This window comes from Arvicola amphibius, chromosome 13 (genome assembly GCF_903992535.2).
Source record: "Arvicola amphibius chromosome 13, mArvAmp1.2, whole genome shotgun sequence".
Taxonomy (NCBI): Eukaryota; Metazoa; Chordata; class Mammalia; order Rodentia; family Cricetidae; genus Arvicola; species Arvicola amphibius.
In genome coordinates this window covers 42,129,120-42,144,601 of record NC_052059.1, presented here as the reverse complement: position 1 = coordinate 42,144,601, position 15,482 = coordinate 42,129,120, and the positions used below count along the sequence as shown (strand labels likewise).

Here is a 15,482-nt window from a genome sequence, read left to right as displayed (position 1 = left end):
CTTAAACAAGGTGACTCTCATTCCTGACTGCAAACCCCTCTCTCTGGAAAAGTTCCCGCTGGCCGTCTCACACCGCTGTTTTCACTTTTCTTCTGTGGTCTCAGTGTACAGTCTAAGGAGTCCGGGACATTCCTGCCTCAGCCTCCCAAGGGCTGGATTACAGGTATGCATCACTACACCTGACTTTACATATTTAAACCAGTACTTAAGCATTTAACCATGGTCTCCCAGATAGAGGTAATCTGCTGTAACTTAGAGCAACCACTGACAGAAAACTTTAGCCCAACTCTTCTGAGACATCAGTGCAGAAAAGGATATTCAAGCAGTCTCAAAAACTGGAGAACATGTTAGTAAATGTTAACACACAAACCACAAAGCCATTAAAGCATTGTTTAGAGTGTGAGGAATGGAAATGTTAAGGAAGATGAAGGTGAACACAATAATTTGGATATTGCTCCAAAAGCTGGGTGCATTCTAGCTGCTGTCACATTAATCAGCTACATCACTGGATAATCCAACACACTAAGAATTAGGAGTATCACTTTAGATAAGTACATTCAAGGACTGAGAGAACTATGGTGTTAGTGCTTGTGAAAAGGAATGTTAGTCTGCCTCATTGGCACTTTTGATGAAACTAAAAATACAGTGTGATCTACCTTTAGAAGTTAAAACAGGTAACAGTATCAAGGAAATCTATGGAAATTAAGATAGGCATCAGTGAGAGGCTTAGCATTATAGTCAAAGTACCTGGGCAGGAACCTCACATTCTAGACCCATGGAAGACAGGCTACTGTTAACCTAGCTTGTATTTACCTTAGAGAACTGAGTCTAATACACATTAAAACAAAGTGTTCCAAGTTCATACGGTGACAGCCACACATTAGGGGAAGGGCCCAAAAAGAATAAATTTCTAAAGCAAAGGGAAGGCGATTACTCTATTCTAACTATGGAACATGCAGAGAGGATTGGTTAATGACATACTAGTTATCACGTATTCATATATAAAGACGCTGGGAAAATAAAGCCTTGGTAAAAAGCAAGGTAGCCTTACCAAAGGACCAGAAACAGAAGAAATGGAATCTTGGTTAATTAGTTTTCCTATCAAATGAAACTTTTCAACTAGTCACATTTATGAGGATGTGAAATTACTTAACTGAGACTTCCTAAATGTGAAAGCAGCTGTCTAGCAATCATTTAAATTCTAAAATATTTCTCACAGTTAGGGACGTGCTAGGCTATGAATTTATGCGGTCCAGGATGAGACAGCTGAAAGGTAAGGTATAATTTTAGCAGTTTAAATGATGAAAAAGATCAGAGATGCATCAAGAGTACCTTCTATTTCCGAATCCACTTGTGTGCAACCTTTCCCTCGCCCCGATCTGTTTCTCGCCGATCCTGTGTTCACACCGCTGGTACTCTGTCCTTTCAGGAGTCCGTTGTGCTCACTGATGGGAGAAGGGCATTTCTGGGGTGATGGTGGTGGGCTGCTCATTTTATCTTTCTGTGTTCCCTGGCGATCCTTTAACTTTTTCTGCAGACGCTCATAAGTCTTGCTAGATCTCTCATCTCTGAAGTTGGACCTGCCGTGTGTAGAGTGGGCATCTAGAAGAAGTGAAACACAGTGTTAAAATGCCACTTTCTCCAAACAAATCTATATCATGTACAATTTATTATAAAATGAGTAGTGATTTTGCAAAACAAATCTATTTCTATGTCTCCACTAACAGAACAAAGATTCCTGACTTGGTTACAACTCTATGTACGTTGGCACAGACATTTCTTTACCATCTTCCCAACTATCACTCTGCAGAGAAACAGCCTGGTCTGCTGTGTGGGTGAGGAAAGAGATCAGGCTGACCTGGTCACGGCTCTTCTCAGAGTCTACAGACTCTTCAATCTTCTTTTAATCTCAGTCATATAAAATAGGTAAAGGAGACATTACTGACCTAAATTTCCTTATAATTTTCTTCTAAAAAAAAAAAAAATCACTAAAAATGTTGTAGGAGTTAGCAAACAGAAATTAATTGGACTATAAAATTTATTTTTTAATTTTCTATTTAAAATATGTACTGAAGAAAATAAGAAAAAAGCCTAACGAGTTCCACAGTAAAGAAAATTTAACCTAACAGTGTTCTTAAAAAATAGCATAATATTCTTGAAATGAATATCATAAGAATATACAGAATAAAATTAGATATTAAAAACAGAAATAGATAGCTACATATATTATAAATGTATGGTTTTATATTACACTATATGTGAATCAAATACCCCAAGGTGTAGCTGAAACTACAAAACTCTTAGAAAGAAACAAAGGGGTATATCTGCATGGCCTTGCATTTGGTAGTACTTTTTAGCACAAATGAATGAAGCAAAATAAACAGGACCTGCTTAGAACTAGGTCCTTTTTTCTATCAAGGGAAAGTGAAAAGGCTGTATGGGGGAAATACCTGCAAGCCATAGATTTAATGAAGGACTTGTATCCGGGCTATACAAAACATACAACATAAGAATAAAATGTCAACTTCATTAAAGAATGAATATGCAAATTCATTAAGCATTAACAAAATAAGAAAAAGGATCAAAACAAAAAAATGGAATAAAACAGGCAACAAGACAGTTATGAAGGATAGTGGGTATGGAAACACAGGAACCCTCACACACTTTCGGTAGGGATAGTAAATGGTGGGATCAGTGAACAATCAGCCTGGCAGTTGCCACTCACACATACCCTAGCCCTACTCCCACATGCCTGGCTCTTCTACTCAGAAGTGTGAAAAGTGCCAATGTAGACACTTGTATACAATGTTCTCGACAGCGTCACTCATAGGCAAGCAGTGAAAGTGTCAACTGTCTGGGTGGTAGCTGGGTTGGTCAGCCCGCCAGTCATTACCCAGGCAAGCTCTCTAGCACAACCTGGATCTATGCATCCTGCAGCAATGAGCAGGGCCAGTTCTGCTCTCAAGTCCTCAGATGCAGGTCGCCAACACTCACATTACCAGGCCAGATCCACAATTCTGTCCAGGCAAGGTACAGGGCCCTCTCCCGACTGCTGTAGGGGACATATGGGGGAGGGGTGCAGCTCTCCTGCTCTCACGCCCTCAGGCTGGCTCACCTGTGCCCCTGCCCACCACAACAGGATTAGCTCCTGTGTGCTGCCCACTTCATGAGCTGAAATGCAAGAGAAAGCAGAACCCACTCTCTCTTGCACTTCAGCACATGAGGGTCAGGGCTAGTTCTCCCATTCTTGTAACCCTGAGGCCAGCTTCCTTCCCTGCTGCAGGGGGTAATGGGTGAGGAGGGGTCTGGGGGTGAGGTACTCTTTCCTGCTCTCAAGCCCTCTGGGTCAGCTCACCAGCACCCAGGCCCACACAGCCGGGGCTATGAGTTGGCCCACCCCCACACCCCCCAAATCTATGAACTCTTGGAACATGTGAGGGGACAAGCCTACAGATACGAAACATCAGGATCCCCATGACACAGAACAACAAGAGGATGTTCAAAAGGAGTCCCAGTAAGAGCCTATCAGTGATGGTGTCGCAGAAACCAAAGGCCTTGAGCCAGACTGATGACTCTTGGCAAAGAGCACTCACAAGTGAAGATGAATGAACTAGAGGGCAGACTGTGAGACTCGGTGGGCCACGCCACAGCCTCCATGACAAGTCTTCTTTGTTTGGCTTTGTGTTTTCCTTTTAAATTTGGTTTTGATTTTGGGAAGAGGCCGAAAGGGCAGAGGGCAGATAAGAGGGGGCGGAGAGATAAGTGGATCGGAATATATGATGTGAAATCCACAAAGAATCAATAAAAGCTACAAAATAAATTTCTTAAGTTTTTAAGAGTTTATATCTTCCTGAATCCTTAAATGAGTAATGCATTTATAATTAATATAACAAAATGTCAACAAAAGATGCATGTAAAATATATTAATGTGTGTATTTTGAAAATATATAGTATGTGCATATATTAATACTGTATATACACATACAATACACATGGTTTTTTGCTTAATTTCACAAATAAATGTGTATGTTGTATATTTACTTGAAAAAAAATTAAGTGTCAAATGTCACCAACTAATGAATGGATGAACGAAGTGTGGCACGCACACACTCCAGGTCTACAACTCAACCACCGAGTGGAAGAAAGGCATGTCATAACATAGATGAGCCCTAAGTTAAAAACCCAGGTAGAAAGATCACATCTCACGTAAACACTTTAAATGCTGTAACTACATTGCTATTCACATGTCAATGCGATGCGAAGTCTGGAACAGGCAACAACACAGAGACAGAAAGTAGATTAAGGATTGGGGGCAAACGAAGAAATCAGGACAGACTATTGATAGGTGAAGGTTTCTTTTGAGGAGGGTAGAAATGGCTAAGACTTACGTAATTATTCCTGATTTAAGAAGCTGAAATTTGAAAAATTCCCAAGCCTGGAATTTTGAGTTCTGATAAGACACAAATAGGAAATGTCATACCTGAATGGTGATGGATTGTGCAAGATCACTAAATGCTATATGGAAATTATCATCAGGGTATGTGTATAAATGAATTTTGTGTTCCATTCCTTAGATCCCATCCCTAAGATACCCTGTGTGTATCTTGTGTGCATGTGCATGTGAAATATAAATCTGAAAACATTTCAGATAAAGGATAATTTGTAGAGAAAATATAAAAAAATTCCACTCTTTATACAACACAGTAAACAGAAAATCCACTGAAACCTAACAACCATAATCAGTCCCCGTTTATAAATGAAAGATTAAAATAACAACAGTAATCATGAAGAAAATAAAGAGTATGCTATAACAGAGTGGACCTGAGAATGAAAACCCTAGCAGCTAACTAATGTGACCTTGTAAAGACCAGTCCTTCTGTAGCTCAGCTCCTCCTCCTGTGTTTTAGCAGTTTTTCTGAGCATGACATGAGCTAATGCATTCAGTGAAGTTCAAGCTCAGGAGCGGTAAGGCTAACAATGAAGTGTTTCACTAGGTCCCACTCTGGGAAGCCATATGCATGTGAATGGGAAGGAGGTATTTACTGACTCAAAGACTTAGCACTCACAGCTCCTTAGGTCTAGTGTCATGCTCCCTAACAAAGAACCTCAAAGGTGACAAGATTCTTGTCCTCCACCACCCCTTAGCTGGTGTGTGCGTGTACGCCTTCCATTTCCTTTCCATCACTGGGAGCTATAGCTTTGCACATTATCCCAAGAGTGTGCTGCACAGGCTGGATTTACACTGCGGCTGATGTTAGCTACGTTCTGGCTACAGAACAGGAAGGATTATCAGAAAGACAGACAAGTCTGGGGCTTAGAGAAGATTCTCACAGAATATAGAAAACTTGAGCTACAAGTATATAGATGTTGTTTAAAGCTATAGCAAAGAATAAGATTATTACTAAGATATGTGTGTATATGTGTGTTAGTCCTGTCTTTTCAGCAATTTATTAACTGAAGGCAGAGGTTGTAGCTCACTTAGGACATCTCAATCCCTCACAGAACCCAGCAACTTTTTATAGTGGCATCATAGCCTTTAAGGTTAAAAAAAAAAAAAAGCAGTTATTTCTTGCTAAAAATTTCCTCCGAGGAGACCTGTTGGCTAACACAACCCCACTCTGTCTGATCTAAGACACTAATTTTCTGATTTTCTGTTTACTTCCTTGCTAGAAACCTGCTGCATCATGAAGACAAAGTTGCTTAATAGTTCCTGGTAACAGAAAGCCACTGTGCTATCATCATCATGTGCTATTTCCTTTATATGACCCGAAGAGAACATCTTTTATATCCAGTAAGGGAGCGCCGACTCTACAAGGCAGGGGTGTTTGAGACATCTTACCTACATCTGCATACACTTGTGAAGACTGATACTGTGGCATGTACTGTGTTGCCATGTCGCCAGCTCCAGTCACTGAATACATATGGCGTGGTGGAGGGGGCATCATGGTTGGGACAGGAATGAAACCAGGTAGAGGAGGATGTGGGGAACGGTGGATAACTGTGTGGCCGCCAGGATGAAACTCTGGTGACTGCGGAACCACGACGACTCTTCGAACACCATTGTCCTCAATAACCTACAAAATGAACATCAGGTTACAAGTCTCCTGTGAAGAAAGTAAGCCACTCTTTAAATGTAAGAGTAAGAACTTCTGTCCTATTAGGATTCAAAAAACAGAGAGTCATCATGAAAAAAAAATGTAGTCAGCACATTAGGTAGCAAATCAGCACTGAACAACAAAGTAGTCCTTCTATAGAATAAGAATGCTATCTAAAGCAGACCTTAAAATACTGATGGGAGTGGCTACATGATGAATGACCATGTACGACATGTATTGACTGGTTTGGGCATAATGGGGTCAGGAATTTCCTTTTCTGTATCATGACTGAAGGGGTACCAAAAACCAGCTGTAGGAAGACCAAAGAGTACTAGATACCTTAGGCCCCAGTTAAGAAAAGCACATGTGACACCGGGGCTTAAAATTATACTCTTCTTTCTCTGGAAACCAGCAGGGTGTGGTGCTGCATACTTGAAATCCAAGTACCCAGACGCTGAGGCAAAAGGATCACAGAGTTCCAGGCTAGTCTGGTCTACACAGTGATATCCTGTCTGAAGAAACCCACAGCCAACCACCAAAGTCCTCCCCACCCCACACTGTCACATTCCAAGGGATTACAGCTCTGAAAATCAATTTTTAAGAAAATAATAAATTCCCTGGACCTCACAGGACCTTTAAAGACAAACAGGAATGCCTAAAAGGTAAAGGCTTTTATCTCGGAATTAGGAATCCCCTTCTCAAATACCCAGCATTTCAGAAAAACAAAAAAATTATTATACCAAAGTGCTAGTTTAAAGACAAATCCTCTTATATTTAAGGACAGCAAGTTTTATACCTAAGTATTTGCTTGGTAGATACAGCATTTATCTGGGTACAGATGAACCTATGTTTTAGAGACTTAATTGGGGGTAAAGACATATCTATCGAAGTGTGATATAATTCATCTACAACACTAGAATGGAATATCAAATGAATTCACTATGTGTATTTAGCACAATACATGTTATCTGTTTTTAAAGATTTATTTAGTTCATGTATGAGTGCTGTTCTATCTGCATGTGTGCCTTTATGCCAGAGGAGGGCATCAGATCTCACTACAGACTATTGTGAGCCACACCATGTGATTGCTGGGAATAGAACTCAGGACTTCAGGAAGAGCAGCAACCTGTGCTCTTAATCGCTGAGCCATCTCTCCAGCGCCCCATAGTTTCCTCCTTTTTTTTTCTTTTTCTTTTTTTCTTTTTTAAATAAAGACAGGGTTTCTCTGTAGCTCTGGCTGCTCTGTAGTCCTGGCTGGCCTTGAACTCTGCCTCTGCCTCCCAAGTGCTGGGATTAAAGGCATGTGTTGGCACTGCTAGCTTAATCCATGTTATTTCTATGTACTGCTGGGTCTGTACCAATATCCTGCTTCCAGTGAAATGAATGTCTCAAATTTGCCTTTTTTCTATTTAGCTCCATTCTAAGTAAGTCCCTGGCAAATGTATATCATGCACAGCACAGACAGAAATTGAGCTGTATTTGAAACCTGACTTAAAGGGCATCTGGAGTAGTGTACAGCTTTCCAGCCTCAAACCTAGAAGGTGGCACATTAGAGAGCCTGAAAGAGACTGAGTGACTGAACCCAGTACCTGCCACAATGCTCTTTCCCCTTCACTGTCCTGACTGTGACTCCTAGAAGACAACCAGCTCTGAGAGCATCTGCAGTTCTCAGCACTGTCCTGACTGTGACTCCTAGAAGACAACCAGCTCTGAGAGGATCTGCAGTTCTCAGCACTGTCCTGACTGTGACTCCTAGAAGACAACCAGCTCTGAGAGCATCTGCAGTTCTCAGCACTGTCCCAATCACCTCCCTTCATGTGTTTGTGCGGTATGTATGTACACATGTTCTCATGTGTGCATGGCTGGGGGTGCACTGTGTGTCCCCTGGGGAGGCCTGAATAACCAGGGATCGTTGTTCCTCCACCTTATTCTTTTAAGGCAGGTCTCTTAGTCACATGCAAAGCTTGCTGACCACCTCATTTTATTACCCAGCTTCCCCTGCTTCTGCATCCCCAGGCATTTACGTGGTTCAATTCTATTGCTCAGAAGGTAAGTACTTTTAACCAGTGAGCCATTCAGCCTTCCTAATCCCTTTTCTTTTTCATCAAATGCTGAAGCTCTAACTACAGCCAGGATGCTCCTGACAATGACTTATATGGCTCTGTATCTTATACTTCTGTTGAGATTATTTTCCTCTTCATTTTGTTTCCTCTTAATCTATAAACACGTGAACCTTATCTATCCATCCAAATCCAGACAGAACATTAACTCTTTCATCCACTGAAAAAATGTTTTTGAGCAAAACAAGAAAATGAATACTTAAGGGGAATTCTGGACAGCAGAGAGATCTAATCCAGAGTCCTCCCTGTCCTCTGGAGGACATCTGCTTGTGGCTGGAGACACTTTAGAGTCTTATTGGGTCCAGAAGCCAGGGAGGCTACAGCTGTCTTCAAACAAAGGGGGCAACTCCTGTGCAAAAATTACCCAGGGAAAAGTTCTAGAGGCTGGTCTAGAAACCTTGATATGAGCATCTACTTAATAGGATGGCACAGCTACTGAACTGAGAAATGGGATATGAAGGACAAAAGCAGAAAACTTCTGAAAGTCACCACTGTCACTAGGCAAAACTGACAGTGGGCCATGGTGGGCTACAGTGGGCTGGCCCAGGGTGGAAGCAAGAAGGGGTTAGAAGTGACTCTCATTTGCAGATGTTAAAAGCAGATTAGCTGATAATTCTATGTGGGAAGCGAGGACAAGACTGTGTTCCACTAACGGCGATGAGCAAGGCTGAGGGGCAGAGAAACTTTTTTTTTCCCTGTGGAGCTTAGCATTTAGAGTTTTTAGGAGTCAGAGATGAGAGTTCCAAAAAGATCTACGGGCTGCCTGTGCAACAGGAGCAAACCACAATTCTTCTGTAGAGTTTGAAAGTTTGGTGAATGTGTCAAGGGGGAAGGCTCAAGTGTGCCAAAAGCTAACAAGGCCGATGGAGAATAAGTGCCCACTGATTTAGCTAATGGGCTATATATAACTGTGACCCCATGAGAACAGTTTTGGGATAATCAGGGGCAAAACTAGCTGGAGTGGGCTGAAAAAAGAAAGTGAGAGAAGAATTAGAGCTAACAGCACAATTTTGGAAAGTCTTGCAAAGGGAAATACAGAAGCAGGGTTGTGGCTGATAATAGAGCAGGCACAGACATTTGGTTTTCCCTGTCTTTGGTGAGACCAACATCAACATGCTGATGTACTGGTTGCATATGATCCAGCAGGTAGGAGCCGGATACAACACAAAGGGAACTGCTACAACATCCCCTTGGAACAGCTGAAGGGGATGGGCTCTAGCGCTCCAGCAGAGACGCTAAGTTCATCTCTGACAGCTAAGACATCTCTGGGAAGGTCTGCTTGGTCCCCACTGACTGCCTCTCCAGGGACCCTTTCCAGGTTACCACAGTCCTCGTCATCCCTCCTTCCTATAGTTTTGATTCCCCTGATTCTAAGTCACCTCCTCAATATTCATCATATCATAGAGTTTGTTCATTTTCCCCATGTATATTTTTATGGGAGGTAATCTGCAACTTTCTTGAGGGAACAATATAAATTATTTCATTCTCATAGCAATACTGTACATGAGATACCATTATCTCTATTTTCAGATGGAGAAATCAAAGCACAGAGATGTTAAATTGTCCAGTGCCACACAGTAGCAGTGTACAGGAGCTAACATTAGAAGTCAAGCAGCTTGCCTCCTAATGCCGTATCTTACTAAAGTAGAGGATAAGCTAGGAGGAGAGTGGGAGTTATTACTAAACAGGTTCACAGCTTTAGTCTGAATCATCGTGAAGAGTTCTGTGGATGGATGACGGAACGTGAATGTATTTGGTGCCACCAAGTCATACACCTAAAAATGGTTAAGTTGGTATAAATATATGCTATGTGTATTTTGCCGCAATTACAAAAACAAAACCAAACACCAAAAATGCCACCAGGAAACACAAACCAAACCAATAAAATGCCACACAAAACAACAAAGAGCTGGACCAGAACCAAAAGAACATAGAGCACTTTTAGCACTTTAATGAATGATTTAGGCAGCCTAACTTCAGAGTGAGGCCCAAAGACCTCAAAACCGCCTCAAGTCTCCAGAGGCCCAGCTGCTGTGAAGCAGTTAGCATTCCAGCACTGAACTCACATCAGTTGGTACTCTGGCACGAGGGTAAAGAAAAACAGTAAAGTTATGCTAGTCTGTAAATAAAAATTAAAACACAGATACCTATCATCATAGCGTAACTCCTTAATCACATACCATCTAATCGCAATTAGACAAAGTCCAGTTTCCTCTATTGAAGACAGAAAGATTGTGTTCAATATTTGACATTTTATACTGGCTATGTGCCTTCCTGGACACAACCAAAGTCTCAGGTAATTCTGTTCTGCTCTTTTCTTTTTCCCTTAGTACCTGTATGATTATAAACATTCAATTCAACCAGAAAGTTTCCTTCTCCTTGTCTCCTCACTGGACTCTTTAGGGCAAATTCCTCAAAGCCTTGCTTATTCCCCAACCTTGGTAACCAAACTCCTCACCTTGAAGTTCTTAGATAATAGTAAGAATTTGAGCACTCTGTCGAGAAATCCTTGCTTTATATAACAGGTGCACATATACACATCAGCAAGACAGCATGGCCCCCGTTCTCTTGTCTCAGCTGAACCCCTGTACGTTCTCTTCTGGTCTTCCCAGATCCGTGCTCTTCCCATTTGGCTGTTTTGTAAAGACAGCCCCAGAATCAGCCAGGCTGTGGAAGCTCTGAAGAAGGTAGTGGTTCACCACTGTCTGCTAACACAATCCAAACTGAAACAGCAAGCGCAGCTTAAAGGAGTAACTTGAAACTTGTAATTAAGCTAACATGGGTCTTTCCCCCACTTTACAAAATCTACAAGGCCCTCCCCAAGGAACCCTCTCATCTGAACAACCACCCTCATGCCACTAAAACAAACAAAAGCATTAGCAGTCAAGGGAGGTCTGCTAATAACCCAGGCTATCTCTGAGCATAGTCATCTTGCCTCTATCTCTCAAGCCCTTAATTACAGTTAGAAACCACAACATCTGGCTCAAAAAGACCCTATGCACATGGAGACCAGTGGCTGACATCAGCAGTCTTCCTTAACAGAGGCACACTCTATTTACTAAGGCAAAATCTCTCACTGATCCCAGCGCTCCCTGATTCCAAGGGTCTGGCTACTCAGCTTACACTGAATAGGTATCTTGTGTCTCTGTGTTTCAAATGCTGGGATCACACTTCACCCCTCCTTATTAGTTTATTTTCATGTAGGTGCTAGTGATCTGAGCTCAGATCTCAGGCCTGCCAGCAAGTACTCTGACCACTAAGCTATCTCCTAACCCAAAGAGAATTTTTGATGTTGCCATCCAGTTCCATTCGGTTTATAAATTTTTTTAGTAAGTCACTAGCTTCATCTCTAGATTATTAATATTAAAATATTAAGTTCACCTTGCAATGCAAGGTTCTTAAGTAGTAAGATCAGTGAACTGCAGTTTAAGTTCTTGTCACCATTTGTCTTCTATGTTTTCAGCTACTTTGTTAGACTTTACAATTCTTTTACTTTATTCCCCATTTGCTATCTGAACTTCTGCTTCTCAGTTGTATGCCAGTTTCTTGAAACCTTCCCTTTCCTGTTAAGAAGCATTCATAGCTTATTATTATACCTAACAGAAGGGGCAGACGCATCAATAAGAAAGGCACGTGGTCGTGGCTGACGGACCACAGAGCATCTTTTCTAAACAGCTGGTCTGGTCTGAGGCTTTCCTCCTGCTTTTTTTAAAAAATTTTTTATTATTAAAAATTTCCACCTCCTCCCCACCTCCCATTTCCCTCCCCTCCCCCACTCCCCTCCCTATCCCTCTCCAGTCCAAAGAGCAGTCAGGGTGCCCTGCCCTGTGGGAAGTCCAAGGTCTTCCCCCCTCCATCCAGGTCCAGGAAGGTGCACATCTAAACAAACTAGGCTCCCTCAAAGCGAGTACATGCAGTAGGATCAAAGCCCAGTGCCATTGTCCTTGGCTTCTCAGTCAGCCCTCATTGTCCGCCACGTTCAGAGAGTCCGGTTTGATCCCATGCTTTTTCAGTCCCAGTCGAGCTGGCCTTGGTGAGCTCCCATTAGATAAGCCCCACCGTCTCAGTGGGTGGGCGCACCCCTGGCAGTCCTGACTTCCTTGCTCATGTTCTCCCTCCTTCAGCTCCTCATTTGGGCCTTGGGAGCTCAGTCCAGCGCTCCAATGTGGGTCTCTGTCTCTATCTCCATCCATCGCCAGATGAAGCTTCCATGATGATATGCAAGATATTCATCAGTATGGCTATAGGAAAGGGCCATTTCAAGCTCCCTCTCCTCAGCTGCCCAAGGAACTAGCTGGGGACATCTCCATGGATACCTGGGAAGCCCTCTAGAGTCAAGTCTCTTGCCAACCCTAAAATGGCTCCCTTAATTAAGATATCTTCTTCCCTGCTCCCCTATCCACCCTTCCTCCATCCCAACCATCCCATTCCCCAGAGTCTCCCCATTCTCCCCTCCTCACTTTTCTCTCCCCATCTCCCCTTCTCCCCATTCCACCCCCATCCCCAAGATCCCAATTTTTGCCTGGCAATCTAATCTACTTCCAATATCCAGGAGGATAACTATATGTTTTTCTTTGGGTTCACCTTCTTATTTAGCTTCTCTAGGATCACGAATTATAGGCTCGCTGACCTTTATTTATGTCTAGAATCCACTTATGAGTGCGTATATACCAAATTCATCTTTTTGGGTCTGGGTTACCTCACTCAGAATAGTGTTTTCTATTTCCATCCATTTGCATGCAAAGTTCAAGATGTCATTGTTTTTTACCGCCGAGTAGTACTCTAATGTGTATATATTCCACACTTTCTTTATCCATTCTTCCATTGAAAGGCATCTAGGTTGTTTCCAAGTTCTGGCTATTACAAATAATGCTGCTATGAATATAGTTGAACAAATGCTTTTGTAGTATGATAGGGCATCTCTTGGGTATATTCCCAAGAGTGGTATTGCTGGATCCTGGGGTAGGTTGATCCCGAATTTTCTGAGAAACCGCCACACTGATTTCCAAAGTGGTTGCACAAGTTTGCATTCCCACCAGCAATGGATGAGTGTACCCCTTACCCCACAACCTCTCCAGCAAAGGCTATCGTTAGTGTTTTTTATTTTAGCCATTCTGACAGGTGTAAGATGGTATCTCAAAGTTGTTTTGATTTGCATTTCCCTGATCACTAAGGAGGTTGAGCATGACCTTAAAGTGTCTTTTGGCCATTTGAACTTAATTCTCTGTTCAGTTCAGTGCCCCATTTTTCAATAAGGACAAACGTACTACAGGAATCTAACAAGTGAGGTTGTTCAGAGTGTAACATGCTAAAAGGAGACCAGATGGCAGTCATTAATGTGTGTGCCACTTCATTCCCACCAAGCAATCTGCATTTTCCTATAGCCATGCATGTGCCTCGTTTCTTCCTTCTACTCCTGGCTTCTTGATTTGCTAGCACTATGCTCATGTGTCAGGCTTTGACAATGTGTCAAGTGCTTAGCTATGAGTACAATGTAGATCTTAATGTTTTCTAGCATTATAGATTATGTGTCACAGGAATGGGGGTATGTTAGCAGGGATATGAGAACCCGAGAATACAGTCTTACTAGAGTCTTAAGAGTATTTCAAAAGACTGATTTTTTTTTGGGGGGGGTTACATCATATACTTCAAACTGATAAATTTCCTAGAGGCAATCTTGATTTTTATATTAAGTTAATAGTAGCAATAAATTTACTAGCTTCCTACAATGCTTCCAGAAAGATTATGATTAAAATTCATCAATTTATTTGACAAATACTTACGGGACATCTACTACATCCGAGTACAAGAATGCAAAATTAATTAAAAGGCTGCTCCTATCTCCAAGGAACCTAAGACCTCATGAGAATAATCATACAAAAAATTAGTACAAATAACGTGATCTAGGGCTTGACAGAATAACATTTTTTTTTAAATGGGGTAATTAGCATTCTCTAAACAGGAGCTTTATTAAAATCATGGAGGAAGGAAACCAGTAAGAACCAGAAGTCATACAAAAGTGGAGTACTGTTGGAAGTATCAAGAGAACACGGGTGCAAGGCAAACCACACATCAAGAAATTTATACTTTGCTCATGGATAAGCTTATGCATGGAGGGCTTTTGTGTGCAGAGAAGCAAACAGACCAAGGAGGCGCTCTAAGGAGTCATCTTGGTCCCACAATCTGGATGACTGACTTCTAAGTACTGATGGTAGGTGTTTGGTACTGAGGCTACAGTGACCAGAGCGCCTACACCATCCAGTTAACTCTGCCCTCACTCCACTCTTACTCAGCTCTATAGCCATGGGATACACCTCCACTTAGGTCATCAGCAATAGCCATTCCTCTTTCTAGAATCCCTTTTCATCAGATAAAGTCACGGAAACACCTACCTTTCCTTAGATTCAGCTTACATCACACCTTCCCTGTGTGGTTTGCTCCACCGAGCTATTTTAATACACAACCAGCTCTACTCTATTTTCACGGTTGCCCTCACTCTCCTTTTAATACACTAATCTGCCCACTGATGATGCTTTTTGTTTGCCTTTCCCTACAAGAATTTTGTAAACTGCAGAGGGAGGTAATAGTCTTGCCTATCTCATTCTCAAGAGTGGCTGATGTGTATCACTACACATCTGGGGAACACTGATGTATAGAAGATCTGCTGCTAAACCTCCTCATCTTCCTAAGAAAGAAAATTAACTAGCAAACTGTGATAAACATATGATATCCAGGTAAGGCTTGGAAAATCTCTTTCTATACTCACAATTGAGTGAAATGAGAAGGTTGAGGGTTTGTCATAAAAACAAAAAAGTATTGTAAGATGGGAGCATATGCTTAGCATAGTGATTCATTCTAGTACTAGGGAGGCAAAGGTAAGGGGATCATAAATTCAAGGCCAGCGTAGACTACACAGTGAGACCGTATCTCAACAGTAAGTCAAAACCAAACCCCAAATAAACAATGACTACCACCACAACAAAATACAAACAATAATTGCCTCTACAAGAATACCATCTAACTGGAGTAACTGTCTCACTCATATGCCAAGAGCACATGACAGAGTTTGGCAGTAATACCACTCAATAAATGTTTGAAGTGAATTATGCTAGAAAAAGGTCTCTGTTTAAGTGAACAAACTTCTGAGGAAGAGCAACAGAGCAGCAGAAGAAACAGACGTTACATCAACACAAGCTGGAGTAAATCACATCAATGCTATTTAATTTTTAAAGGTCCCAGAGATCAGGCAGGAAAAAAAGCCATTAGT

At 41.8% G+C, this 15,482-nt stretch overlaps 1 protein-coding gene across 2 annotated transcripts in view; it reads right to left on the bottom strand.

Moving 5' to 3' along the window:
• Fndc3a (fibronectin type III domain containing 3A) overlaps window positions 1-15,482 on the bottom strand; it is a 137,363-nt gene that overhangs the window by 30,204 nt on the left and 91,677 nt on the right. For both annotated transcript variants that reach the window (XM_038309883.1, XM_038309884.1), the window contains 2 exons: window positions 5,840-6,074; window positions 1,333-1,602 (listed from right to left, as the gene is read on the bottom strand). In XM_038309883.1, coding sequence (XP_038165811.1) covers window positions 1,333-1,602; window positions 5,840-6,074 — 505 coding nt within the window. The remainder of the gene's footprint in view (window positions 1-1,332; window positions 1,603-5,839; window positions 6,075-15,482) is intronic.